The 27331-nt window shown below is 48.2% G+C and overlaps 1 protein-coding gene across 6 annotated transcripts in view; it reads left to right on the forward strand.

The window, feature by feature from the left end:
- WDR97 (WD repeat domain 97) overlaps window positions 1–27331 on the forward strand; it is a 65856-nt gene that overhangs the window by 1817 nt on the left and 36708 nt on the right. For 3 of the 6 annotated variants that reach the window (XM_078602186.1, XM_078602187.1, XM_078602188.1), the window contains exons 2-5: window positions 4467–4613; window positions 6028–6144; window positions 11873–12040; window positions 20039–20290. In XM_078602186.1, the coding sequence (XP_078458312.1) occupies window positions 4467–4613; window positions 6028–6144; window positions 11873–12040; window positions 20039–20290 (684 nt within the window). Of the gene's footprint in view, window positions 1–4466; window positions 4614–6027; window positions 6145–11086; window positions 20291–25111; window positions 25378–27331 lie in introns of all 6 variants that reach the window. The other 3 variants (XM_078602189.1, XR_013586165.1, XM_078602190.1) reach the window with 3 other exon arrangements.

Here is a 27331-nt window from a genome sequence, read left to right on the forward strand (position 1 = left end):
CCGGGAATGTTTACAATGGAGGATTCATCAATCAGTCCCTCCAGAAAAACGCGGAGTTTTTTGGTGATTGTTGCGGGCAAAAATCGTTGATTATGCGGCACGTTTTCTTAAAAAATGCGATGGAATATGCGGGATATTTATGCAATTTTATGCGATTAAATTGCGGGAACTTGCAAAAATTGCGGGAACTTGCAAAAACTGCGGTTTGATGAAAAAGAGAAAAAAAGTGATTCCCCAAACACCCTATTCACTAGGCTACTACTTTAATGTAAAGAGTCATTTCTTATTACTTCCTATGATAAGCAAGCATACTACATCACAGAAAGTGCTGGGAATATTTAAGTTCTCATCTTGTTTTATTTCAGACCTTAACAAACAGATGGCTCAAACTAACAAAACATTGAGTCGAACAAGTTCTGTAGCTTTACAAAATGAATATGCTACAACTTCTGTAAAAATGAATAAATAAAATATTACAAAATAAAATGTGTGCTTCCTGTTTTACAGAGGTAGCTATACAAAACAGACATCTTCTGTTAAAATAAGTGTTTTCAGTGCACAGTAACGTAAGCAATACAGTAACAGTACAGTCTCACAGTAATCTAAATTTACATACTACTAACAAAAAAGTGCAATCTTACAACTCTAAAGTTGCATAAACTCTTCATCATGGTTTCATTGGCATCGCGGGGTTTGCAGCTTTTCAATGATGTCGCGTAATGAGTGACGTCACTTCATAACGTTCCCATGGCAACAGGGGAAATGGCTGCGCTTGTGTGAAGTAAACGCAACATTTTTCAACTTTCTGCTAAGATATATGTGACTTTTTGCAACGAAAATGCGGGGATTATGAAATCATGCAAGCCCGCATATTTTGCGCGCGGAAATCTGCAATTTATGCGGCGAAAGTGCGGCGTATTTGAAAAAACGCGCCCCCCGCATAAATATGCGGACTTTGGCTGATTTTGCGTGGAATCTTGCGATCGCATAATCGCGTTTTTCTGGAGGGACTGATCAATGCCGCTTATTGTGCAGTCATTAATGTGTCGGTTCATAATTGGCGGGTTAATCAGTGTCGATTGCCAATAAGGATGGAGTAATCCCACCGGTATAGTACGGCGTCTTGTGAATATCTGCATGGCCGGTGATTCGCTTGCAGTCCGTTGTTATTGCATGTACTGTATGTTGAACTTCTTTTGGCTCAGAATCAGTATTTATACCGCATGAGGAATCCGATGAGTAGGAGCACGTCAGAACGTTACAATAAACAGTTTAAACACACGATAGGAGTCCAAATTATAGGCGTGCTAATCGGAGGTGCTATGTGTGTGGTGTAGCTGTGTGTGTGGTGTAGTTATGTTTGGTGTGTAGCTGTGTGTGTGGTGTGTACTGTATGTTGAACTTCTTTTGGCTCAGAATCAGTATTTATACTGCAGGAGGAATCCGATGAGTAGGAGCACGTCAGAACGTTACAATAAACAGTTTAAACACACGATAGGAGTCAAAATTATAGGCGTGCTAATCGGAGGTGCGGGAAAGGAATTGGAGAATGCACGCTGTACACGCTTTCCCATCATTGGCGCCAGTGTGGCTGAATCGATATAACATTAGATCCCTACAGGTGTTGGGAGCCCAGACGATTGACGAAGTCTTAGCGACAGTGGTTGTGTGTTGAGAGAGAGACAATGTTGGCTGGAAAGTTAAGATTTGGGTTACACTACCGGAGTGGACCACCATGTCCTTAGTCATGTTGGTCTGAACAAAGACTAAGAATTACCAGTGATTATGCTAAATGTTAGAGATAGCAGTGATTGTTGATGTATAAGTTCCCCTTTCAACACATTGTTTTTTTCATCGACAGTTAATTAATTAAGTCAGTACAACAGACGTCTGGAGTTTCTTCCAAGTGTTAATTTAGTCATCGAGAGTTCTGCACATTCACCATAGGAGACGACACTGCAGATGTACAATGCATTTGAATGGAGTACAGTATTTTTATGGCATATTTGTTGCTTTGATTCTTTATATGGTCAAAAATCGACAACATAGTCAATAATTTTCAAAATTAAAACATTACGTTTATCGTACTTATTAAAGTAACAAATAATTTTAACACGTAGTCTTTCCCGACCGATATTATCCATAATATAGGTTTTTGGGTTAGATCGCGTAAATATGTATCGTTAAACCTACCACCACCTGACACAGCTAATTAGTAAGGGTTGTCACGTAAACAAAACATGCAAATTCGTTACTAGTTCAGCACATCGGTGTGTCGGAGACTAAACCCACAACATCTTGGGAATACACCTTGGTACTAAAGATGTGCTACTGAAGCTATCAACGGAAGGTGTTAACCAAATTCGTTGTTCCTGTGGCAAATGCTATAATTTGTAAGATGAGACGAATGATCAGCATGAGACTATAAGAACGCTAAAGAAATATTAAATACTCTCAAACACAATTCGTCAGTGGCAGAACACGCGTGCGCCAAAAAGGACACTCAGTTGATTTGATGTTGAGGTTTTCTGCAAAACTAGTTACTACTGGCCAAGACTAATTGGAGTATCTACTTAAATTGAGATAAATAAAAATTATCTTGCTTGGAAGCTTTCATGACTGCAGGATTTCATACTCCTAGGTTTTTTCGGTAAAGTCACGTAGATAGTAAAATAAATAAATCGCTACGTTTCGATCGCAACAACAATCGATCGTCCTCAGGTGAAAGAGAGAAACTTGCCTCTGACGAGGCATTGTATAGAGGGGGAGGGGGGAAGCCGTAAAGGGGCGAAAGGGTGGGGATAACATTCAAAGAGGGCTTAGGTGAGAGAGAGAGAAAAGAAATGTGACAAGGAAGCTTAGATATCAAACTTCACACAATTTAGAAATGTAATGCAACTCAGAGACTCGGCTAACACAACAGTTAACAACTGCCTCGTCACAGAGGCATGTTTCTCCCTTTCACCTGAGGACGATCGATTGTTATTGCGATCGAAGCGTCGTGATCTATTAGTTAATTATTTTCCTATCTACGTGACTTTGCCGAAATAACCTAGGAGTATGAAATCCTGCAGTCACGAAAGCTTCTAATTAAGATTGAACCGCCTCTACGGGGAGGTTTTCCACACAACTCAGACATAATTTCAACCGAGAAGATGGATGCAAAATTTAGCAATCTTTGGCAGGACTTGATCAACCAGGTAAAGTGTTAACTGTTGTGTTAGCCGACTCTCTGAGTTGCATTACATGATTGTTAATGAGGGGGGGGGGGGGGTCCATGTGGAGGACATAACCTGTTCATGATTATTAAAGAGGGGGGCTAGTCGACGTGGAGTGACGTCACGAGCGTTGCACACAGACATTCTTGGCTCATTATAGTAGGTATTAATCATGGAGGGGGGGGGGGGGGTCCATTTGGAGGACGTCACCTGCTCATGATTGTTAATGAGGGGGGGTCCATGTGGAGGACGTCACCTGCTCATGATTATTAATGAGGGGGGAAGGAGTACTCCATATTGAGTGACGTCACCTGCTCATGATTATTAATGAGGGGGGCTGTTCGATGTGGAGTGACATCACTTTCTCATGATTATTGGTGAGGGGGGGAATGAGTCCTCCATATTGAGTGACGTCACTCACTCATGATTATGAATGAGGGGTGGGGGGGGGTGTCAATTTGGAGGACGTTACCTGCTCATGAATATTAATGAGGGGGACTGGTCGATGTGGAGTGATGTCACGAGCGTTAAGGACAGACATTCCTGGGTGGATATAGTAGGTATTGGCTTATTGAGTGGTCGTAGGTTTAACGACATTTATATTTACGCGATCTAACCTAAAAAAAACTATTATGAACACTTTAACATGTTCGATTATAGATAATATTAAATTATCAAACAAATATTTGCATTTAAATGTCGATTATCACACGTAATTGTAATTCTAGAAAATGATTTAATGTGGATAATTAAGGACATATTCATCACTTCATGTCGAAAAATGTAGGATATATTGTTTATTAAATACAGAATGTCGTCGAGTTTTTGGACATATAATCAATCATAGCAACAAATATGCCATAATATTTCTTTAACACGTAGGTTTTTTTAAACAATGACTTATAGTTATATTTCCAACGAAACTTATTTAATTGCTAAGTTTGGTTATGGGGTTTGGTTTTCAGCTTACCGGTGAGCTGAAACAATCATTATTGGTGCATTGTCAAATGCTTATACACCACGTCACAATGTGGCTGTGTCGCGTGGTGGATACTGATCTGGTTTGAGCGTTGCATGGCATAACCCAACACCAATTATGAAAGAGAATATTTCATTCTCTCCTTTGGTATGTTAGTTGCAGTATAAATCACTGTGAATGCTCAGTATCCTAGGATGTTAGTTGGGATGAGAATAATTACTGATGTTTAGTTTCATTACCTTTATTGACATGTCATTTTATTCACACAGGTGATGAATCTTCTGGATTATCGTGATACGGATATAGCTCTAATTACAAAAGGGCAACTGGAAGGCAAACAATCGCAGTTGGACATGGAGCATGTGCAAGAAGAGGGATTTTGGCAGTATATGAATCTGCTTTATTGGAAACCTACGGTAATAGTTTGTACAACTTTCTCATTTGTAAGTTAAGGTAATACTTTATACTGGTAGGAACGAAGTGAACCAGCCTACAATAGATTATATCGTCCGTCCGTCCGATTAGGTGTAGCAACATCGCCCCCTACTGCAAACACTTGGCAGGACCCTACAAAAACCTTTAGACTCAGTGAGGCTTTCCTGGCTAAACAAGTGTAACATTCCCTTATAATTCCCTGAGATAGTTTTTAATTAAAACATTTAAATTCAAAATTAACTCACAGCGGCCTAAAGCCTACAGCTAGGCCTAAAGCCTAGAACTAGGCCTCAAACTCTCCCTTCGTATCGTACCCCCGCCATTTCATTTTATTATAGCCATTCATTTGTTCGTTCCTACCAGCCCACCCAGCAGGGACCTGTTCGTAACTGTGAAGTGATTTTTTTCTTGGAGTCCACGGTGTTGTTGAACTGAGGCCATACAACTGAATACTTATTCACTTTTGAATAGGCCATTCATTGATTTTGCTGCGACAAAACATGTGTACATTAATCACAGTGTGATAGCTCACTGCAATTGTGTCACTTGCCAATGGTTAGGGCTTATAGGTTATAGGATGAAATATCAAATAAAGTGTCGGGATATTCTCATCTGCCCTTCCATTGAATGACGATTCTAAGGGAAGCTCAGAGGCAATCCTGCCTCAAGTTGAACCGCTGCGTGCGGCATAGCCAACCGGATCTGGGAACTGAAGGTAGTCGCAGGAAGTCATCAGCTGCGGCTGGCTCACACGAAATTGATTTCTCTAAGACGATGGTACTTTGCAAGCCAACTGGCTATCAACAAAGATTCGTTCACGAAGCCATCCATATATACAAACATAGACACAATTTCAACCGAGAGGATCGTTATAGACTCAGCAATCATTGGAAAGATGTCATCAACCACTTTGGGTCATGACTTGACTTGTGTTTTCTTGTCAATAAACCTCCACTGTCCGCAGTGTGGTGTGTGGGGCGGGGTGCAGTGATTTCCTGGCGGCCCTTTGCTGCATTGGCATTGCTGCTGCATTAGCTTTGCAGCTGCATTGGCATTGCTGGTGCTGCCGATACACTTGGTCTACGCCCATCTCCAAACCTTTGGAAACAGTGTGCCTTCAGAGGCTAACCCCTTTTCCTGATGACGACCGCTTGTGTTGCGATCGAAACGTCGTGGTATTTTAATTTTTTCTATCTACATGACTTTACTGAAAGAACCAAAGAATATGAATTCCTGCAGTCACGAAAGTTTTAAGTCAAAATTAGTTTAGAATATATTTTACTTTGAAGGATGTGAATAGTAGAGATAACGTGAAAGTATGTTTTCATTCACTTTAGATGTATCACTGAAGAGTGCAGTTTCTTTGGTAATGTTGTTAATCTCTTTATGGAGCAGGAACTGTTCGATGGAGACAGTGGAGTTCTCGACTTTAACTCAGCTAAGAAAAACATTCCCCATGTTTTTAATTCTGGAGGTTCATTCACTATTTTAGAAAAATCTACAAAATGTAAGGTATGTATATTTTCTCACTATATGTGCTTTAATTCTGTGAATCATTTACATAAAACAAAACATGTGATGCTGCGTAAAAAAAAATACTCAACATTTTTGTCAATAAGACTGATTTAAAATAAACAATAATATGTGAGAAGTTTCGGGTAAAGGCCTTTCTGCATAGCGCAATGAATAAGAGAGGTCAGAGATATATTATGTATAGTGCTTGGAGACTGCCCTTAATACCATGGGGCATGATGAGAATTACAATCAAATTAATTTTTCTGATTACCATGGGCATCAAACACCCACATGATCGGGCAGCAGTGTGGCTTCAAGCACACACAGGGCATACCCAGAGCTGGCCTCAGGAGATGGAGACTGGAAGAGTCTGTGGGGGCCGTTGGCCCCCGGGGTCTCCCCCGCCTGCATCCCCTATTCCGTTTGCGTTACCGCACCGCCCTAATACCCGCTAGGGTTTCGCCGGCATTCGAACGCGACGCCCCTACTCATACAGCCTCGTGCAGCGCTCCCACGCTGCAAGCGTACGTACGCACAGCATCAATCAAACGCCATACTCCCCCTCACACAGCTTCGCGCAGCACTCACTCGCTACGAGTATACGTATACACAGCCCTGCTCGCGTTCGTGCTCCCTCTTCACGCAGCCCCACACGGTACTCGTCTCAACACTGAATACTCACGTTATGATCGCGCACCTGTATCATACACGTAGTGAACGTACGCACACACCCACACACAGCTCCGCGTGGCACCCACTTCCACGTCGAATAACCACGTTACAATTGCGCACCTGTATAACGCGGATCATACACGTGGTGAGCGTACGCACGCACACACAGCTCCGCGCACTCTAAACACGACACCTTCTCTTGCGACGCTCTGCGCAGCGCTCACACGTGGCGAGCAAATGTATACTCAGCACCACACGCGTTCACACTTCTCAGCGAGATCACAGGAGGCCACGATCAGCTATTAATGATTTATTATCGGCTGCCTGAATTGTTGTTAAATCAGTGTGAATCGACGAGGCTGGCCTACTCTGATACCCCTGGGTCTATTCCCGATTTATCTGCTTACTATACGCTTTTACCTTCTTACTCACGGTTTGAAGCACTCGGTGTTCCGTGGGTTTTCCTTGCTGCTCACCACGACACGTCTCATGGACGTCCGGATGGCCTAGCTGGGCGCCGCCTCGAACGCTAGCTTCTTGGAGTGAGAGACCTCTCTACCTCGCTACGTTCGCTTTTTATCCTATCTCCCCATCCCAGGGCCTCGCCTCCCGAGTCCTCTTCGCTCCTCCGGCGCTTACGCGCGGCGCACACTCTAATTAGTCCCATTCTCATGCCCCCCATAACAATGGTTGTGCGCGGCGCGCATTCTAATTAGTCCAATTCTCATGCCCCCCATAATAATGGGTGGTCGGCTTGACTGCGCCGGTGCACGGTGCCTTTGTTATGTCAATCAGCTGTTTTGCTCCTCCTCTGCCTGCCTCGTCGATACGTGTGTGTGTGGGGGTGCGTTTCAACCGTGGGGGCTGGGTGGCCCCCGCCGTGACCAGGTATTCTCAACTCAGGTTACAGTGCCACGGTGCGAAGTAGCACCGGGGGAGGTCGTCCAATTCCCTGGCCGCCGGAAACCATGAAGATTATCCCGATAAGGGCTTCTCGGGTTAAAACCGGTCAGCCAGGTGACCTCCCCTCGGAGCTCTATGGGGGGCGAAATGCGTGCGGGTGTGTTTATGTGAGGTGAGGTGAGGGGGAAGCGGGGTCGGCTCCGTCACTTGGTGGTGGCGAGGTCGGGGATGGGGCGCCCGCCGAGCGGCTTCATGGCAGCGGCATCACAAGTCCTTGTGGAGGCCGACGTCCACTTCCCCGCTCCCCGTGAGCGGGCGGGAAGCGACGTCCATCCCCTCCACTCCCCCCTCCTCCTCGTCGGCCGACTCTCGCCAGGCCCCCGCTGTTCGGGTGATCGGCCCCCCCGCGCCAGCGCCCTTTCTGAGGGACATCGCTACTCGGCTGGCTCACCACCGCCCGCGGTTATCTCACGCGCACTCAAATTACACCACCACAAAAACGAACGCGGAGGCGTGCACGCGCACGTTTCTGCAGGCGCGTATTTCCCTCACAAAGGCTGGCGCTGTGAATATGCACGCATACCTGCCGTGGTTAAGCCTTAATCCGCTGTGCAAACAAAGGCTAATGCTAAAGGAAAAGGAACGGTGGCGGTGCCATTAATACCATTGTTGCTGTGTAAACGCGCTCGACCGCCGGCGAACGGGTTGATCGCACCCCGCCCCAATTACTGACGCGGCGCTGCAGGCGTCGTTTGCGCAAACGACGGCTGCCGTATACTGTATGTTGCAAGACACAAGCGCCTCACACGCGCTCAAATTACCAACACCGCGCCGACGCTGCAGCCTACGCTCGCTCTCTCGCGCACGCCGTCTCCCCACGCAGACGCACCACATACAAATCGCAGACACCACACCGAGGTTCTTACCCACACACACAGAAATCACACTGCACCGATATTCTGAACTAGTGGCGCCAATACACACTACCTGGAGGAGGAATATTTTGCGAGGAGAGCCTAGCCTATGAACCCAGTTACACAGACGTCCTACCACGTACCTCGAAGCTGAACTCGCGGTGTCCCACGGACGCTGAGAGAGTCGGAGGGAGGAGGACGAGAGAAGACTTGACCTATCACTGTCTCGCAGCAGCACTCGCTGGCATCACACGGATGCTGTGAGCGGCTTGAAGAGGCAGGACGGCAGGGAGTGGGTCGTGACAGCCCGGAGGTTGTAGACAACTCACTAAATTGTACCCTGGCTCTTTTTATGCTCTAAACTTCAAAGGCCCAGGGGGACGTCGCACCACGCAGCCAATCACGCGCATACCTTTCAATTTTAAACTGATGCCCCGCCCTCACCTGGAGCGTTATTTTCCGTTATGCCTCGACCCATTGTCTACGTGCCAGCCCTCTGTCCCCCTTCGAGTGCTGCGGTGGGGCGGGCGGCGGCAGAAACCCCCATTGCCCCTTTGTCTGGAAGGGCTCCCGCGCTTTTTCCCGCTCAATGTTCCGTCCTCCGTTCCGCCACTGTGAGTTGTACCTCATTGCAGTTGGCCCAGGGAACCTTCATGCGCCCATATAATTTTAAGCCAATTTAGGGGCACCGCAATGTAACCTATCCTGTGAGGGTCGGCCAATCTCCTGGCATCAGGAAACCGTGGGACTCTCCCTCTAGGGGCCCTTCGGATTAAAACATGATGCGCCAGGCAATCCCCCACCAGAACACTACATGGGTGCGCTGCGTGTGGGCGTGTGTTTAGTGCGGGGGCCGGGAGGGGATTACGGCGTTTGCGGAGTTGCTCCATGGTCGTGGCACCACATCCCCACTTCTGCCCATCCTCCCAACCCAGAGTCTTGTACGAAACGGATAACATGCAACCTTACCACAAGGTGCATGAGTGCATGTTGCAAAGTATACGAAGGCTTGTCAGCTGTGTACAGCAGCTTGCAAATGCATAGGCACCATTGACACTTGCAACAATGATAAAGGAATGGAATATGGTACTTGATGTTGCTTGAAATCTGAAGAAAAAAATATTTAACATAAGTTACATGTGTAGTGTTGTAAAGGACGGACTTCTAAACTTCTTTATGGCACACACTGTTTATTATCTTAATACACAGTCCCTATCACACAAAGGGGTATATGGTCCCCTCACCCGTTACCCTGAGAAGGTACAGCCTCCGGACCTTGCAGACTATCTAATCTCCCTGCTATCCCAGCGTCCTCTGGCTGGACCTAGGGGATCTCTCCCCGACCACTGGTTACACTGAGCCCTAGCCCTGATAAGGGCTGGAGGGCTTGGTCCAGGGTCCTAGATGTCTTCGGCCGACTTGGGTCTTCGTGTAGCAGAACTGGCCAAGAGCTCTCAGCGCTCTGGCTTTTATACCTGTTCGTGGCCGGGTTGTCCAATCCCCGGCCACCTTGTGGGACCCTCCGATTGGTCCTTCCCAATCTGGCGTTTGGATCCTACCTCACCCCATTTAACCCTGACCGTTTGATTGAGCGCGAAACCCTTGTTTACGATCCGCTCTCTCACAGTTTGCGAACAGCGAGTAGTTAACACCACTACACATGTCTTCAATGGTCTCATAGTTTTGTTACCTCTAGTTGACTTGTGTACCTAAATTGTTTCCATTTAGTGACAATGTAGTGTTGAAGGGAACAGTTGGGTTTTCCTTTTTATGAGAAAGTCTGTTTACACGTGTTCTTATTGTAGGTTGATGATTTACTATATACTGTAACTAGAGACATCTTTGTCACTTAAAAACTTATACTTTTAACTTTCCAAAATGTAACATAAATCTAGTCTTTTTGTTTCACAAGACTTTCGGGATGCATGTGTAATAAAAGACTTGACCACGATCTCTGGCTCAGTGTCCTTTATTTGGTCCTTACTGTATTACCCACACGGCTGTCTCTTCTTATTCTCTCAGTGCTGGTTCCGATGTCACTCCAGTCACCATCAGCAGCCCCGCTGCTGTTCTTTGTCGCTCTTGCAGCCCCCACAGCAGCTCCGCTGCTGTTACTCACTCTCAACCCCCTTGGCTGTAATCGCTGCTGCTCACTCCGCAGCGCTGACAGCCTCGTGCTGTCTCTCTCTCTCTTCGTCGCTCCTGCGACTCTCTGCAGCCACACCGCTGCCTCTAACACACAGCCTTCCTGGCTGTACTCTCCTCTCTCTTCGTCGCTCCTGCGACTCTCTGCAGCCACACCGCTGCCTCTAACACACAGCCTTCCTGGCTGTACTCTGGGGTCGGCTCCCGCTCGCCGGCGGTGCCCCCCTCCTCTCCTTCGCCCTCGTGGCCTCACCCTTTTCCATTCACAACCCGACTGACTTCTCTTTCCGGTTTACCCACTTAAGGACCCCAACCTTTCACCCACGTCACCTGGCTCCGCCTCCTCGTGACGTCACATCCGGAAGGTCGCTTACGCCCGCATTACACATGTATATCACAGTCATTCTGATACTGATCAAGGCTCTATACCAAAGTTATGTATATCTAGTATATACATAGTCTTGAAATGTATTAACAAAAGTATTATTTTTCTATTTTGACGAACTCAGATAAAAGTAATGCAAAAGAGAAAGTGTCAAAACAAATATTACTTTGAACCATGTTTGAACATTAATCTATAGAAGACTAAATGTCCTTGAATAACTACTATTTTGAATTATATTGTGGCCTTGTAGTTCATTCAGCTTGAAAACATAACGTTCTAGATGACACTGTATAACTGCATCCTTATTAAAGTAGCGATTAACAAATTACAAAGCGTCATCGTCTTGGGGTAATTCACCTGCTTCTCTTTGTTGGTGGAAATTTTGTTTGAGTTCAGTTTGAAGGTCAAAACTTTGCCTTCAGATGTAATCGGCACGACATTTGGATTCAACACCCCAAAAGCATGGGGAAAATAGTGCTTGAAAACGTTTTACCTTAACAGTATGCATAATGAGCTCTCGTCCTGTTTTCTGGTGGTTTTGTTGGTGATCTGGTTTTTAAACGTTAAACTTAATAGTTACTGCTTGGCAGACAGCAGACCTTGATTCAGCACCCCCAAATATTTTTTGAAATATGTATCTGCCAAATTTTACTCAAATGCCTGAAGGTGTCTCGTCTGTTATTTGTTTTTTCCTCACATGTTGGAGGAGTCTGAAACCTTCATTGATCGATATGGGAGCCCAAGTGTGAGAAACGATACGAATGACAGGGAAGAGGAAGCAAGTGTGTTGACTGCCAACATTATAGACAAGATTGCCAAAGTGAAAATCAAAGAACCGGTGTTTATCACTGACGTACAGTTGGAACCCAATGAGGTGAGTCCAATGTTCAAAAAAAGGTAAGTTGCCCGTTGAGACCAGAGGCATCTTTTTAAACGGAGGCAAAGATAAAATAAATATATCATAATAGCAAAGGCTGGAGTTCAAAAAATTAAGCGCTTAATTCCCGATCATTACAAACATCTGTACGACAAGCAGATGCTAACATCGGAAGAGTGAAAGGCTTGACTGTGACAGTTCAAAAATAAGAATTGTATATCGTGAACCGTAAACATCATGACAGTAAACAGGTCTAAGGTGCGTTAAATAAACAAAATGAAAAACACAATACAAGGAATCAGTATTTAAGTCTAAAACAGCTCAACATGGAATATATGAACATAACATGAATTACAATACAAAATTTAAGCAAATTGGGACATTAGGATTAACTGATTGTGATATAATGCAGTTGCTGAGGCATTTAAGATCCCTATAAATGGAAATTATTTTATTCAAATGATTATCTTAAAATATACAAACAACATTGTTGAAAGCATTTCCATTTATTGTTTGAAAAATTAATACAATTCCCATTAACAAAATATCAACTCTCATAGATTACTTATCATTCATGTCTAAACACTCATTCATGTCTGAACACATCTTAATATATATGGAACCGTAGAGCTTGGCTAAATGTTGGTGCTGGCTCACTGCCTGGCTGTATTCCAGCTTGGCTCTGATTTTCCCCATCGCTTTTGAGAACCAATTTCCATGAACACGATATCTAGGGATAAGAATACCAACTGACTGATATCATACTGTACTGCCAATGTCAAACATATTGTATAAATTCTACATGCTTACCTGGTTGGCTGTGCCACTTCACCTGGGATCACACTGCTCTTTGATATGTTGGCCAAGGACCTTGCTAATCTCTCATCACTGCACAAAGCACTTTCTTGCCCCTGCTGAGGTTCTATCACATGGGGCCTCGCATGCCCAACATCACTCTGCACGTGACTTTCGTGCTCTCCCTGCAGCCGTCCCCTCGCATGCATTTACTTGTGCTGCCACGACACCCTTGGATTGTCCTCAGGCAACTTGTGTGTGCCTAATCTGAATGGCAGCCTGTTCACTTTACCTGTGCATGTGTTTGATTTCATCCTGTAGGGGTGATTTTAATCTTAGCATGCTCGTTTGTAACGTGCTTCCTTTTTGACTTAGTTGCCCACGCTTTCTCCTGATTTCGGCACGATCGCTTGGTAAGGTCGTCTGTACTTTTGGCCTGTCCTTCTGTGCATTTGCCCAAATGTACCTACATGCGGTTTGCTTCAAATTAGTCTTGCTTTTCCTCCACTAGATCATTCACGTGCTGTCTTGATTTGACAATGTAAAAGCCATACACCACTCTACCCACGTGGAATTAATTGTATATTGAATTGGCCTGCATTTGTGTCAGTGCAGAATGCTCGTCTTGTGTCAATCTGCTTGCCCGCTCTTGTTAAAGTTGGAGTGCCGCGGTGGTAAGATGTTAACTCCCTAGCCTTGCATGCAGGAGGGTCGTGGGTTCAATCCCGATTCTGACGTCTGTATATTTGGAGTATGCATGTTCTCCCCTTGGTCGCGTGGATTTTTATCTGGGTCCTCCTGTTATCCCCTACATATTTAGAATCAACTTTCGTTTCGAGTATTTGGTTGCTATAAATTTCCACATGATAAGCCACTTCGTTGAGCTATCATTCATGGCTACATAGCTCAGTGAATCTTACCTGGTAAAATAAAAAATATTTTAGTTTTAGTTTTTAGTTAATGGCCCTCCAAAGCATGTATGTGTAATGCAAGTGTAAGCGTGGTTTCGCCGCTCACCTCTGGGCCAATCGGACGGCCCAGAGTATTGGGGGCAGGGCCCAGTAAGGTGGGCATATGGGGAGGTCCGCCGCCCACCTCCGGTCCAATCGGATGCCCGGATGATCAGGGGCAGAGCCTAGGGGCGGAGCCGGGGGGGGCGCTAAGTGAAGGGCGTGATCTGGAAGGTTCGGAAAGGGCGTGGTGGAAGGTGGAGACGGGATGACGAGAGAGGGGAATATAAGGGGGATCCGGAAGAGGCTCGGGGCAGTTGGCATAGACTCGAAGTGGGACCACGTTGAGCCGTGGAAGGTCTCCAGCGCCATCGGCCACGTGGCTGGAGACGGCTCCAAGCACACCGTCAGCCAACAGGTGTGCGGCAGTACAACTGACGGAAAGAGTGCGCGGGGCGCGCCAGTAGAACAGCCGGTCCACGGTCGGGACCGGTGGAGTGTGAGCGGCATAACAAGAATAAAGACAGAGGTGGAGACCAAGCTGTGTGTCGTCAGAGTGCTTCATTACATTGGAGTCGGAAGCAGTTCGAGATGTCTAAGCATCTCAAAAAGAAGAATCAACCCACACCTTCTTCTGATGACGATGACAATCTTCCTCGTGATATGGCGGTCTCGGGCGCGGAAGGCACGGACGAGATGGTGACGGGCGACTCTGCTGGGGTGCAAGATGTCATCGATGGAGCCGGGCCGTTTTCGTCTTCGGGCATCGAGGAAGGCTGGCGGCGCGTGGCGGAGCAGATTGACTCGCTGCGGTCTGTTTTGCTGAAATTGGTGACCCTGGTCGCTACGGGGCCGGAACAACCACGCATCGGGCCGCGGGATGGGGAGTCTTCGGGAGGGCCCGAGCCTTCTGCCATTGTGGCCTCTGCGAGGCTTCCCGCCATCGCCGACATGTGGCAGGGCGCCGCCATCTTGGGTGCGGCCGCGACGGAATTGGGGGAGGCCGCCATTTTGTCCCCGCCGCGTGGTGCAGCTGCATCCGACTATTAAAGAATTCTGCACTGGCGGGGACTGGAGCGCGTTCGCTTGGTGCTTGGAATCGGCCATCCGCTCCGCCAGGTAGACGATGGAGGAGGCATTGGAGGCGTTGGAGGCCCTGCCGACGCTCCTGGATGATGCATCCTTGAAGTTCTTCTGCTCCATTCCGGCTGAGAAGAAGGCGACGCTGCGGGGGGCTTTCGACGAGATGGCGGAGGCCTACGAGCCTCCATCCGACGTTCACCGTAGGTTCGTCCAACGCAATCGGGCGCCGGAGGAATCGCCCGTAGCCTACCGTGGCGCTCTGATTGCGCTGGCCATGGCCGCGTACCCGGACACTAAGCCCGATTTGCTCGAGCCATTGATACTCGGCAAGATGTTGGAGCTGTCCAAAGACCTGGCCATCCCTATGCCCGTGTGTGGCCATGAGCCGCTAATCTCCCGGTTGGCGGCCAAGTGCCTCGACGCACAATTCAACTTGCGCCGCTGGGCGCAGATGGCCGCCTGGATGGGCGATCCGGCCATTGATGGGGAACCCATAGGATAGGCACCATCGCGGGTTGTCCTCACTCCGGACGACGTGGGGCCTGGCGACCATTGGGTTCCACGGAGGGGAGCGATGACACGCTCGGCGCCCTCATCGGCGCCTCGCTGGCACGTCGGGGGGGCCAGCCGGCGGGCCGACATGGCGTGCTATCGATGCGGCCGACTCAGCCACTTTGTGCGCAACTGTCGAGGTCGACCTCGTCCACCTCCTCGTCCGGAGTTTCCGCCGGAGGACACGCCGTCGACGTCGGGGGGTTACCCTTGTCAGGCAAGTCAGTATGCATCGGACACCCGGCAAGGCCTGTCACTTCATTCATCGTTGCCTGTGTGTGATTTTGGGGCCCGTACTACTGGGGGGTCCGTCGTCGGGTCGCCTCGTACGGTAACGCAGTGGCGGAAATTGGCTCATCGAGTGGTCGCGGCCGCGACGGGGTCCTCTACCGTGCCGGGCTCTATTCAAGGGGTGGACGTGCGGATTTTGATAGATTCGGGCGCGTCGGCCACTATCAACTCTGATGTCATTTTCCATCTTCTGTCCATTCCTGCGTCGTGGGTACGTCCGGCGTTTGATGTATGTATTGCTGCTAACGGGGGTAGTATGGGCATTGTGGGTCAGGTTGACGTGCACATTTCCATTGGGGACGTATCAACTTCGGGGACGGTGTTGATTTCCAGGTCCCTCGCTGTACCTTGCCTGCTGGGTACTGATTTCCTTGCTAAAATGCCGATAAAAATTCTGGTGGATCTTGGTTGCATTGAGTTGCTGGCAGGACGTAGGGTGGCCTTTTTGCCGTCACCATGGGCCCGTTCAGAACCGGTCCTTCCGGTGCAGGCGCTGGCTGACGTCTCTGTTGAAATTCCTCCGGGATCGCAAATGCTCGTTCCCCTGCGCTATCATGAGCCCATGCCTGGTGTTGACGGGGTGGTGGGCGTGCTGCTGTCGCCGTCCAACACTGCGACCGGCGGCCTAGCGTTGGTCGCAGCTCAGACGATTGTTTGGCCGGGTCAACCCCCGTTTTTACAAGTTTTGAACGGGGGTGCAGAAACTGTCATGGTGGCGGCCGGCACGGTTTTGGCCCATGATACTCCCACGGTCACGGCCCATGCTGAGGCTGGTCGTCAGGGTCTTGTGGCGGGGGTTACAGCTTCAGGATCATCGGACGATCGATGGATTGCCGCGTTGTGTCAGGAGAACACGTCCCTGACTACACACCAGAAGTCCGCGCTCCGTACGCTGTTGTCAAAATACTCTGATGTGTTTATCAAAAATGATTTCGACCTGGGGCGCACTTCGCTGCTTTCCCATCACATTGATACCGGGGAAGCTACCCCCATACGTATGATTCCGCACCGGTTGAGCCCCTCGGAGAGGGATCATGTTCGCGGTGCGGTGGACGACATGCTGGCCGCCAACATAATCTCTCCGTCCAATAGCCCATGGGGTCCTCCGGTTACTCTGGTGAAAAAGGATGGTAGCCTTCGGTTTTGTGTTGATTTCTGGAGACTGAATAAGGTATCTGTGGCGGACGCATACCCCCTGCCGCGTATGGAGGATCCCTCGATGCCTTGTCTGGGGCGAGATTTTTTTCGACCCTCGATCTTTCTTCTGGGTTCTGGCAGCTCCCCCTTGACGAGTCATCGAGGGAAAAGACGGCGTTCCGTACGCCGCAGGGGCTCTTTCAGTTTAATTTTCTCCCCATGGGATTGAACGCCGCTCCCGCTACGTTCCAACAGTTGATGGAACTGGTGTTGACCGGGCTCCAGTGGGACACCTGCCTGATATATTTGGACGACGTCATTGTGTTCAGCCATACGTTCGAGGAACACCTTCAGCGATTGGAGGCCGTTTTTGCTCGGATGCGTTCCGCTAATTTGAAACTTAAGCCCAAAAGTGCTACCTCTTGCAACACTTCGTGCGCTATTTGGGTCACATTGTCAGCCCGGACGGAGTGGCCACGGACCCGGACAAAACGGCGTGCGTTCGGGATTGGGCTATACTCCTACCTCAGTGGGGGACGTACGCTGATTCGTTGGGTTCGCATCCTATTACCGTAGATTTGTGCCAAATTTTGCTTCGATCGCTTGGCCGCTGCACCTCCTCATGGCGAAAAATCAGAGGTTCAAATGGGGGCCGGAGGAGGAGAAGGCGTTTCGCGGCCTACGCCATCGATTGGCGTCCACACCAATGCTGGATTACCTTGATTTTTCGTTGCCTTTTATTTTGGATACGGACTCCAGTGATATGGGCATTGGTGCTGTCCTATCTCAGTGTAAGGGCGGCGTCGCACGCGTTGTGGCTTACGGGAGCCGCGTTCTCTCTCCGGTGGAGACCCGTTATTGCGTCACCCGTCGGGAATTGTTGGCTGTCGTTCATTTTGTTCGCCAATATCGGCCTTACCTATACGGCAGGAGGTTCATGGTGCGCACGGACCACGCGGCCTTGCAATACTCTTTGAAAGTCGACCAGCCCTCGGGCCAGCTGTTGCGATGGTTGGAGACTTTACAGGAGTTCTCGTTTGATGTTCAGTACCGTAAGGGTTCTCGTCACGGTAATGCGGACGCGCTCTCTCGGCTGCCACATGATTCCGCCTACGCATGTGCCTCGGGCACAAATCACGGCCCCCTCAGCCGCTTCGGCCTGTCATGTCCGCGGTGGATAAGTCCGCGGACTCGATCTGTCCTGAGCTGGCTGAATGGGTTTTGAACTTGCCGCGTTCCGTTTGGGTCCGTGAACAATTGTTGGACGATTCGCTTGCAGCTTTGTGGGGTCAGGCGGGCAAGTCTAAGGGGTGGCCGTTGTCGGATGGGGTGCCTGGGGTGGCTCTCCGGGATGGATTGCTGGTGTGGAGAGAGGATTTGCGAGGCCGTTGGCGCTTGGTCGTTCCGTTGCCGCTGCGGTATGAATTGGTTCGGGTCCTACACGCTGAACAGTTGTTGCATCTTGGTGTACAGAAGACCTTGTTGACGTTGCAACGCGATTATTTTTGGCACGGAATGACGACTGACGCCGTCGAACACATTCGATTGTGCTCCGAATGTGCTCATCGGAAACCGCCTAAACAGCCTTATGTTCCTCCGTTGCAATCGATCAAAGTGACGCGGGTTAACGAGTTGGTGGTATTGGATATTCTGGGGCCATTTTCTCCATCCGCTCGGGGGAACAAGTTTTGGTTGGTCGGGGTGGAATATTTTTCGGGGTGGGCAATGGCTTGGCCCTTGCCCGACCAGACGGCGGCGTCCATCATGGATGCATTTTTATACAGATACGTGATGGACAAGGGGGCGCCAGAATGATTGCTCACAAATCAGGGGCGCAACTTTTCATCAAAACTGTTGCGGGACGTGTGCGACGCTTTGGGCACCAAAAAGCTCCGGACTTCGCTGTACCATCCACAGACGGATGGGATGGTTGAGCGGTTGAACTGAACCCTGTCGGCCATGCTTTGCCATATGGTTAGCGAGAAGCACCCTGATTGGGATTTGCATATTCCTGGAGTGCTCTCTGCTTACCGGATGGCGCCGCATGCGTCCACGGGGTATTCGCCCTTCTTTTTAATGTACGGCCGCGAGAATGTGCCGCCTATTGACGTACGGTTCGACACGCGTGCGAAGGGTCCTGCGAAGACCCTTCCCGACTATATTCGCGACTCCGTTCGTCGCGTTACGGAAGCGCGAGAAGCGGCCCGATTGGCTACGGCAAAGACCCAGGCCCGGAACGAACGGTGTGCCCGGCGCTCCCATCGCATGTCGCCATGGCGTGTGGAGGACCTGGCCTGGCTCCACTGCCCACAGGTGCCAGTGGGGACCTCCCTTAAATTACACAAGCCCTGGCAAGGCCCGGTGCTATTGGTTGAGGTTCCTAGTCCCCAGTCCGCACGTGTCCGGGTGGGGTCGCGCCGTTGGTATGTCCACACGTCCCGATTGAAGCCCTACGTTGCCCCTCGAGTCGATGCGTCATCTTCTAAAGTTGCCTTGCCGGTGTCTGATGTGTCCGATGCGCCACCACCCTTGCTTGTTCAACCTTCGAGTGCGCCTGTCATGCCTCCTGTAGGCGCGCCGCCAGTGAGCCTACCGGAGGATTCTGCACCGGGCGGGCTTCCACCAGCGACGGAAAATCTTGATTCCGTCGCTCTTCAAACCCCGCCAAGGTTGCAGTTGGAAGGAGCTCCGGTCCCCGCTCTCCCTGATGCACGGGATTCTGGGCTGGACGAGTCTCCGCCTGGGGCAGAGTGTGATGATCCCGCTGCTCTTCTGATCCTTGATGCACAGGTTCCGGCATCGAATGGGCCTCCACCAGCCGGCTCATGGGACGGACGGGCCGGCGTTCCGTACTAGATCCAAATCCCTTCCCTTTCGTTGATCGTTGCTGTTGTTGTTGTACTGTTCCGTTCCATCTGTTCATGTTCGTGCGGTTACTTTGTCACTCGCATTATGTCTGGTCCTGATTCAGCCGGGACGGCTGGTCTTTTACACCGGGGGGGTGGATGATGTAATGCGAGCGTAAGCGAGGTTTCACCGCTCAGCTCTGGGCCAATCGGACGGCCCGGAGTATTGGGGGTGGGGCCCAGTAAGGTGGGCGTATGGGGAGGTCCACTGCCCACCTCCGGTCAAACAAGTGAATGACATCAATATTGTTACCACTCACCTATCTATCTTGCCTTTGCAGGCTGCCATCACGGTGGAAGATGGCCCTTCAAATGTTAAAGTCCAGCTCAATTGTATAAAGAATCCTGTAAGGAAATTGCCACAAATACCACGCCACACGGAGAATGTGGCATCTACCACACCACTTATCCCACCTATACCCCAATGTCTAAGTTCACCAAGGCCACAAGTTGCCCATTCACTTCCTACATTCATAAATCAGTTCAGCAACACTGAGTGGTTCCAAAGATGTTTCAACTCCATTGACCTGATGGTAAGTAGACAATTTCAGGCAACACACATACTCGTAGGAAGCTTCACCACCAAAACGACCCGATGCCTTCTCCCAGCCCCCCTTATATCCTCTCTCCCCTCTTATAGAATCCTCCCCATCTGCTGCTCCTCCTATTCTCCCACAAACTCCTTCCTTCACCACCCCTAATCATCCTCTCCCTCATCATACGTTATGGCATTTTATCACAATGGAACCTCCTGGCCAATCCCACACCCGCTTACCAGAAAACTGTGCATTCATTAATTATGGTGCATCAGTACTTGAAGCAAAAATTGCCATTTTTTCATCATAGCATTCAGGAAAAAAAACATCGATGAAATTGGTCATATTTGTTGTTTCTCGGCACATGCCCCCCCCCCTCCACAAATGTGAGTGAAATTTGGTTGCGAGTTTTCCACGCACGTGACTGGATACACGCATTATTTTATTTATTTGAGTTTTCTACACATGCTGCATCTCCTATCGCAGGTGATACTGCATTGGCTAGGTAATGAAGCCCACATGGTCAGCCATCCCATACCCAAACGGCTTTTGTTTGGCCCGGATAAAGGTGGCTAAATGGGGACGGCACAGGCTAGAGAAGAGATGGACTGATGTGGTACAGCAAGAAGTGGAGCTGATTTGACGTACTAATGACTGGTATCAATGGTGTTAAAATCGACCTCTATGGGCAGTAAGAGGCAGTCACCCTCCAATAACAACGGAGGGCAGAGGAGCAATGCTCATAACAGTGAGCAGTTCATCAGGCGGCAAAGACAGCAAATTGGCACAGTGGGGAGCACAAGTGTTGCAAGTCCCAGTCCTATCAGGCAGTCAAGCCATAACACTTGGGTTTGTCCAGTGTCCATATAGTCCCAGGTTATTTAGGAGCAGGCCATCATGTATTGGTGGATTGTGTGGCCCTGAGGGCTGCTTCCTTTTTAGCGGCATTGTATGGTCTGGTTAGATCTGTAGCTTTTGGTAGTTGACTTAATGGAAGTTGTCTCTGCAGCAGTCTTTAGTGAGCTTGAACTTGTCAAATAATGGTGTCTTTAAACAGCAAAGGATGCGGGAAGCCTCAGCATTCGCTGTGGTTTTTGCTCTGTTGGTTTTAAGGCACTTAGGTTCCAGAGGAGCTGCTAGGATTTACGGCTGGATTGAGTGAAGCGCAAGTCTGCAGTGACAACTTCTTTTTAACATTTTCTTCATGCAGAGTTCAGGGACCCCAGCAATGTGGTGCCCTTATCTAAGTCACCAGTTATGATTAACTCTTTCAAGAGTTCTTCTGTTTCTGGTTGCTATCTTGGTGTATAGCTATCCTCTGGATGTATTTTTTTGTGGCAGAAGTCAGAATTTGTATGAATTTTTTAAGTGTTCAGGCTGTCGTTTCAGTTTTTCCAGATATACTTTGGTTTCTGTTTCACAGCCTGGCTATTTGGCCTTCCGAAAGTTCCAACGCAGCCATGGTTTTGAAGTTATGAACAGTATCAATAATCCAATGTGTGTGACTATCTGTCTGCGTTGGCCCTTTGGGAAATTGCGTGTAATTGTTTGTGAAGCAAGTAGTGGTAGCTGTCCATTCTTGTCTTTGTGATGGGTTAGAGTCCTTTTTATTTTTTCTTGAGTGAAATGTGCCCAGCTGTTTTGAGTCGTATGTATAAGGAATGTGCTTTATGCCAACGACCATTACTCAACCGTCTCTCCGGTTTCCTTGTTGTCTGAGAAACCTCGTTGTGTGGTGGCTATAGAAGTCACCCTAGTCTATAGCCAGGTGAGTGGCTGCTGCAATTGTGGTGTTGATGGCCATTTCTTATTTGGGGGCTTATATACGTTGATGAACGTCACGTGACCAACTGTGACAGTTATTGTGTTGGTGGTGGTGGACTTGAAAGCATAATAGTCATTTAGGCCTTGTCTGATGAAGGCGGCTAGGCTATTTTAGGGTGGTAGATGGCAGCAAAAAGGCAGTGACCATTGACTCTGTAACTTGCCATCTGCGTGCTGTACTCTACGTGCACCTCCTGTAAGGCGACAACATCAATATTGATTTTCCTTTAGTTTTCTGGAAAAGTAAAAATTAGGTCTTGAGAGTCCTTTCATAGTTAGTTGTGGATTCAATTAAACGATGTCTATCTCGCCTATATGATGGTGTTAGTTTTATTTAAGGTGACACGAAACACGTAAGAGGTGGGTATTCAGAAGACTACCTTCTCCCACCCACCACAAAGGTGAACCATTAGGGACGAGATCCCGGCTCACAATGCTGCTAAATGTAAGCTAAACCCAACTATTTTATTTACCAGGTAAACCCCACTGAGCTATTAGCTTTTTTTAAGAGGCAACCTGGCCACACATGATAACTAATCAAAGTAGCATATTATCACACGTGAGAATATATATAACAGCCAAATACTCAAGCGAATGTTACAAATGTAGAGGGCAAAACTGGAGAACTCCGGATAAAAATCCACACGACCACGGTGGAACATGCAAACTCAAAATATACAGGCATCAGGGTGGTGATGACACCCACGACCTCCTGCATACCAGGCGAGGGAGATAACATTTCGCCACTGTGGTGCCCCTAGGCAGCGGTGATTGGCGGAGGGAACCCTGCCCCTCCAGCTCGTGGGTGCGAGGGGGAGAATTGGTGAAGCACGCAAACACGTCAAGTGATGCACACAAGTGCTGTCAGTATTGAGAATTGTCAGGATTAAACTAAGCAGAGAGAGTTTAAATTTCGATTTAAAGCTTTCGTGACTGCAGGGATTCATCTTCTTATAAAATAATAAAAATAAAACATAAAATAATTCTCACGACGTTTCGGCCACAACGCAAGCAACCGTCCTCAGGTGAAGAACAGGTCTGTCGGAAAGACAGCGTCTGAATGGGCACCACCAGGCTTGGCAGCGTATATTTAAGCTGGGTTGGAGGGGGGAAGGGGCGCCTTGACAAATGAATTTGCATATCAAGAGGAATTTAGCATTTTTTTGGGAAATGCAAATATGGGATTAGTCACTACTTGTGGAATGCGTAGGAGGTGGGGGGGTCAAAGTCATATTATGCCCGTGCATTATGCAGTATGCAGGATTAGCAGCATCAAAGGGAGGGAGTAGAGTTAGCAGTAATAGAGGGAAGGAATTTTAATAGTAAGGAGCTGCAGCAGCTAAACCACCACGTAAATAAACTAAAATATAAACTACATCAGTATCATTAATATACTAAATATACTCTCCAATAAGCTGAGCTACTAACAGTAAGTCATACATTACAATTCTATGTCGCAAAAAAGATAATATGCCTCCAGCTAAACTTTTTTCTCTTACATCACACGGGTCTACCCCGTACTATATACTGCCATAGACAAACTCAACATTAAATCATATACTGCATTACTATACACCACCCTATACCTTAGACTATACATTGTAATATTACACTATGTATTATTCTACCCACCCTACTGTATACCACACTGCTGTATATTCACTATACAATTACGATACTATATATTACCTTATACATTATATTAAACATTACACTTTTATACTATTTATTATTATACAATCTGCTATACACTATACCATTGACCGTCGCGTGAAAGGTACTAAGAGGAAGCAACGAAATATGTCAATGGGAGAGTGGTGGTAGGAGACTTGCGGCGGAGCAAAGAATCCATTCCCTACGGAGAATAAAAGATATATAGTCAATGCCAGTGAGTGGACTGTGGTCTGAAAGTCACCGTAAACGTGAACACAATCAGTTAAGATCCGAAATGGTATGTGTCTAGGTGTGACTGCAAAGTTTAGTCCTTTAGCTAAAACGGATTTCAGACCATCAGAAATAGAACTTAATGATATTATTGCCCAAGTAGATGTGGCTCTCAAGGGCCTGGGTCACATCGCTGCAGACGTAGCAAGATCTGAAATCGCTGCAACCCTCAAAAACGTTTACGGCTGCCGCTGATCGGGTGATCGGCCTCCCCGCACCAGCGTCCTCTCTGAGAGACATGGCTAGTGGCTGGCTCCCCACCGCCTGGAGTTATCCCACACACTCCCCACTTACACCACCACTAACGTGGAGGTGGCTGCGTGCACGCACGTGCCCGTGCAGGTTGCTCACCACGGCTCGCGCTAAAAATAGCCGTACGAATATGCGCCGCTGCGGCTGGAGTGTAAGCACACACACAGGCATGCGGGCAAAATGACGGCTGTATTGATGACAATTTACGTGCGCCCCACCGTTGATGCGATCATCGCTACGTAAACAAACTGCGTAAAACGCGCTGTGTAAACACGCACGCGAACAGGTTTTAACTCACCCCTCCCTTGCCCTATTAATCACGTGGCTGCACGGACACGGGAGCCGTTAATGAATTACTACCCGCGCTGCCCCACACACACACGCTTGAATTACACACTACGCCGACACTTTCCCCACACCCACAGAAATAACACCACACGGATCCTCTGTGCTAAAGTTTATTAATGGCGCGCCTGAAGAAAAGAAAGCACCCTGCGTGGCCCGGAGCAGAATTCTCAGCGAGCAGCTCCTAGCCTATCCTTATTCAATCCCTGGGTGTACCCTTGCTCTACTTCTCACCTCGCGCACGTACTCACAGTGTCGCACGGACGTGGTGGGAGTCGGAGGGACGAGGGTATGAGATGTTTCTGCCTGGGGTCGAGTCGTAGCTGCACTCGCCAGCGTCCCTTGGACGCTGCGAGCGGCTGGGAGTCCGACCGGGTGGCTCAACGGCTGCAGGAGCACTGACTAACGTTTTTCCCTTCCCTCCCTTTGTCTCCTCCGAATCCAAAAATCCAGGGTTACGTGGTGTTCCCCTGCAGGGCCAATCGGGCGCCTACCTTTCGATTTTCAACCGATGCCCCGCCCTTACCTGGATCGATACCCTCCAGTGTGCCTTCACCCATTGGTTACGCACCCGCCCTCCCCACCTACGCCACACCTGGCCTGGTCGGGGTGGCCGTCTGGTGGAGATTTAGCTTCAGTCGGCTCAGGAATTTCCCTCCCACCTCCTCTTATGCGCTGCTCGCTGGGTGTTTGTCCCTGAGGCCCCATCTCCCTGTGCTGTGAGTGTTTTCATTGTGGTTTGCCCGGTGAGCTTCGTCGTGCCCATACAATTCTAAGCTAATTCACGGGGGCCGCAATGTAATTCAGCCTGGGGGGAGGTCGGCCAATCTCCTGGCACTGGGAAACCGTGGGACATCCTCGCTAGGGGCCCCTCGGGTAAAAACCCATGGTACCAGGTGACCCCCCCACGAGACCCTACGTGGGTGCATGTGTGTGTTTAGTGGGGGTGCGCGTGCGTTCGTGTGGAGGGGTACGAGGGGATAGCAGCGCCGGCGGAGTTGTTCCGTTGCTGTGGCACCACAATTGTCCTTGAAACTGATTGGTCCACACCAGAGACAGCTTTCTTTTGAGCCTTGCCTCTAACGGTGTTAGACCAGAGGACGCCAAAAGGGGTAAATGTAATGTTGTGGGCACGTCTAGGATGTTTATCGCTCATCGGGTGCAGACTACTTTGGCTTTGATTTACGTCGTTTTGATATTCGTCATCGCAACTTTCAGGAACGCACCCCTTACGTAAACCGGGATATAGGCAGTCCCCGGGTTACGGAAGGGTTAGGTCCCCGAGAACAATCCGTAACCCAAATTTTTTGTATGTCAGAAACTGAACAATTTCCTCCCAAAATCAAGATAACATTCCATTACCAGAAATAGTTAGTTTTCTCTCAGTACTGTATCACACTGTCGTCCATTTTCTATCGCTATCTGCATCGTATTGCTGTACATATGATCCTTATGGCGGTACCCCGGGGTACCAAATAATACAAAATGGCCGAGGCAATTAAATATTTTATTTCTGGGACACTATTTTTTCAAGGAGTGTACTTAACTCCGCGACTGGGGTACCAATCAATCCGAAATCAGTGCTACTCCACGATGTCGAAACGCAGCGAGGATGATTGCGCTGAAACCCTGAACGCTCGTATGCACCATCGTGCATCGTGTACAGCTCATCGATATGAGTCGATTGCCGCATCGCCGACCATCAACAGACTAAAAATGATTGCATCACGGACATTATGCGAGAGCGGAGGTACTATGGTACCCCGGGGTACCGCCATAAGGTTCATATGCTCTGCACTTCCTATAATTCTTTAATTCAATAGAATATCTACTCTAAAACTACCCATAATTAAACCTAATTTGGAGCTTTCGTGACTGCAGGAATTACTCTTTGGTTCTTTCGGTAAAGTCACGTATAAAGATAAAATAATAAATTAAATACTAGCATACGACGTTTCGATTGCAACACAAGCAATCATCATCAGGTATAAATGAAATAGAAACACAAATCTAGTATACTTAGAAATGTAATGTAATACAACAGAGAGTCGGATAACATAACAGTCAACACCCTACCTGGTTGATTACGTTCTTCCTGAGAATGCTAAATTTGAGAGAGAGATAAAACACAGAACCAGAGACATATAAACAGACATATAAGCAGACAGAAACCACGCCTCTGTGTCGAGGCCTTTATATAAGGCCTCGACACAGAGGCGTGGTTTCTCTGTGTGCCTATGTTTGTTCTCTCTCTATGTATCTCTGTGTTATCTGTCTGCTTATATGTCTGTCTATATGTCTCTGGTTAATTGTTTGGAATGTTCGCTTATCGTGCATTGGGCTAAGCCTAGACTTCTCTGATCGCTGTTGGCTGAGACCATAAGCAATCGAAGTGTGACTGTGTTAAATAAAGTATATACAGTAAATAACTCATGAAATAAACGTAAAATGAATGAAACTAGCAATAGAAACATGGCGAAAAAAATATAATCATAAGCATTTCCAACTAAAATTACGTAATTCTGCAAAAGGAAAAGGATTATGTAATGCTACCCCTCGCTTTGCGCTATTCATCTGCAACCTCACCGCGCTGCACTACTTTCGCTTACACAACTAAGGAAAACATTTCCGCATATTAATTTTATTTAACATGATTATTTTATGGGAGCATTT

This window comes from Lampetra planeri, chromosome 17 (assembly GCF_965212315.1).
Source record: "Lampetra planeri chromosome 17, kcLamPlan1.2.h2, whole genome shotgun sequence".
NCBI classification, from domain to species: domain Eukaryota; kingdom Metazoa; phylum Chordata; class Hyperoartia; order Petromyzontiformes; family Petromyzontidae; genus Lampetra; species Lampetra planeri.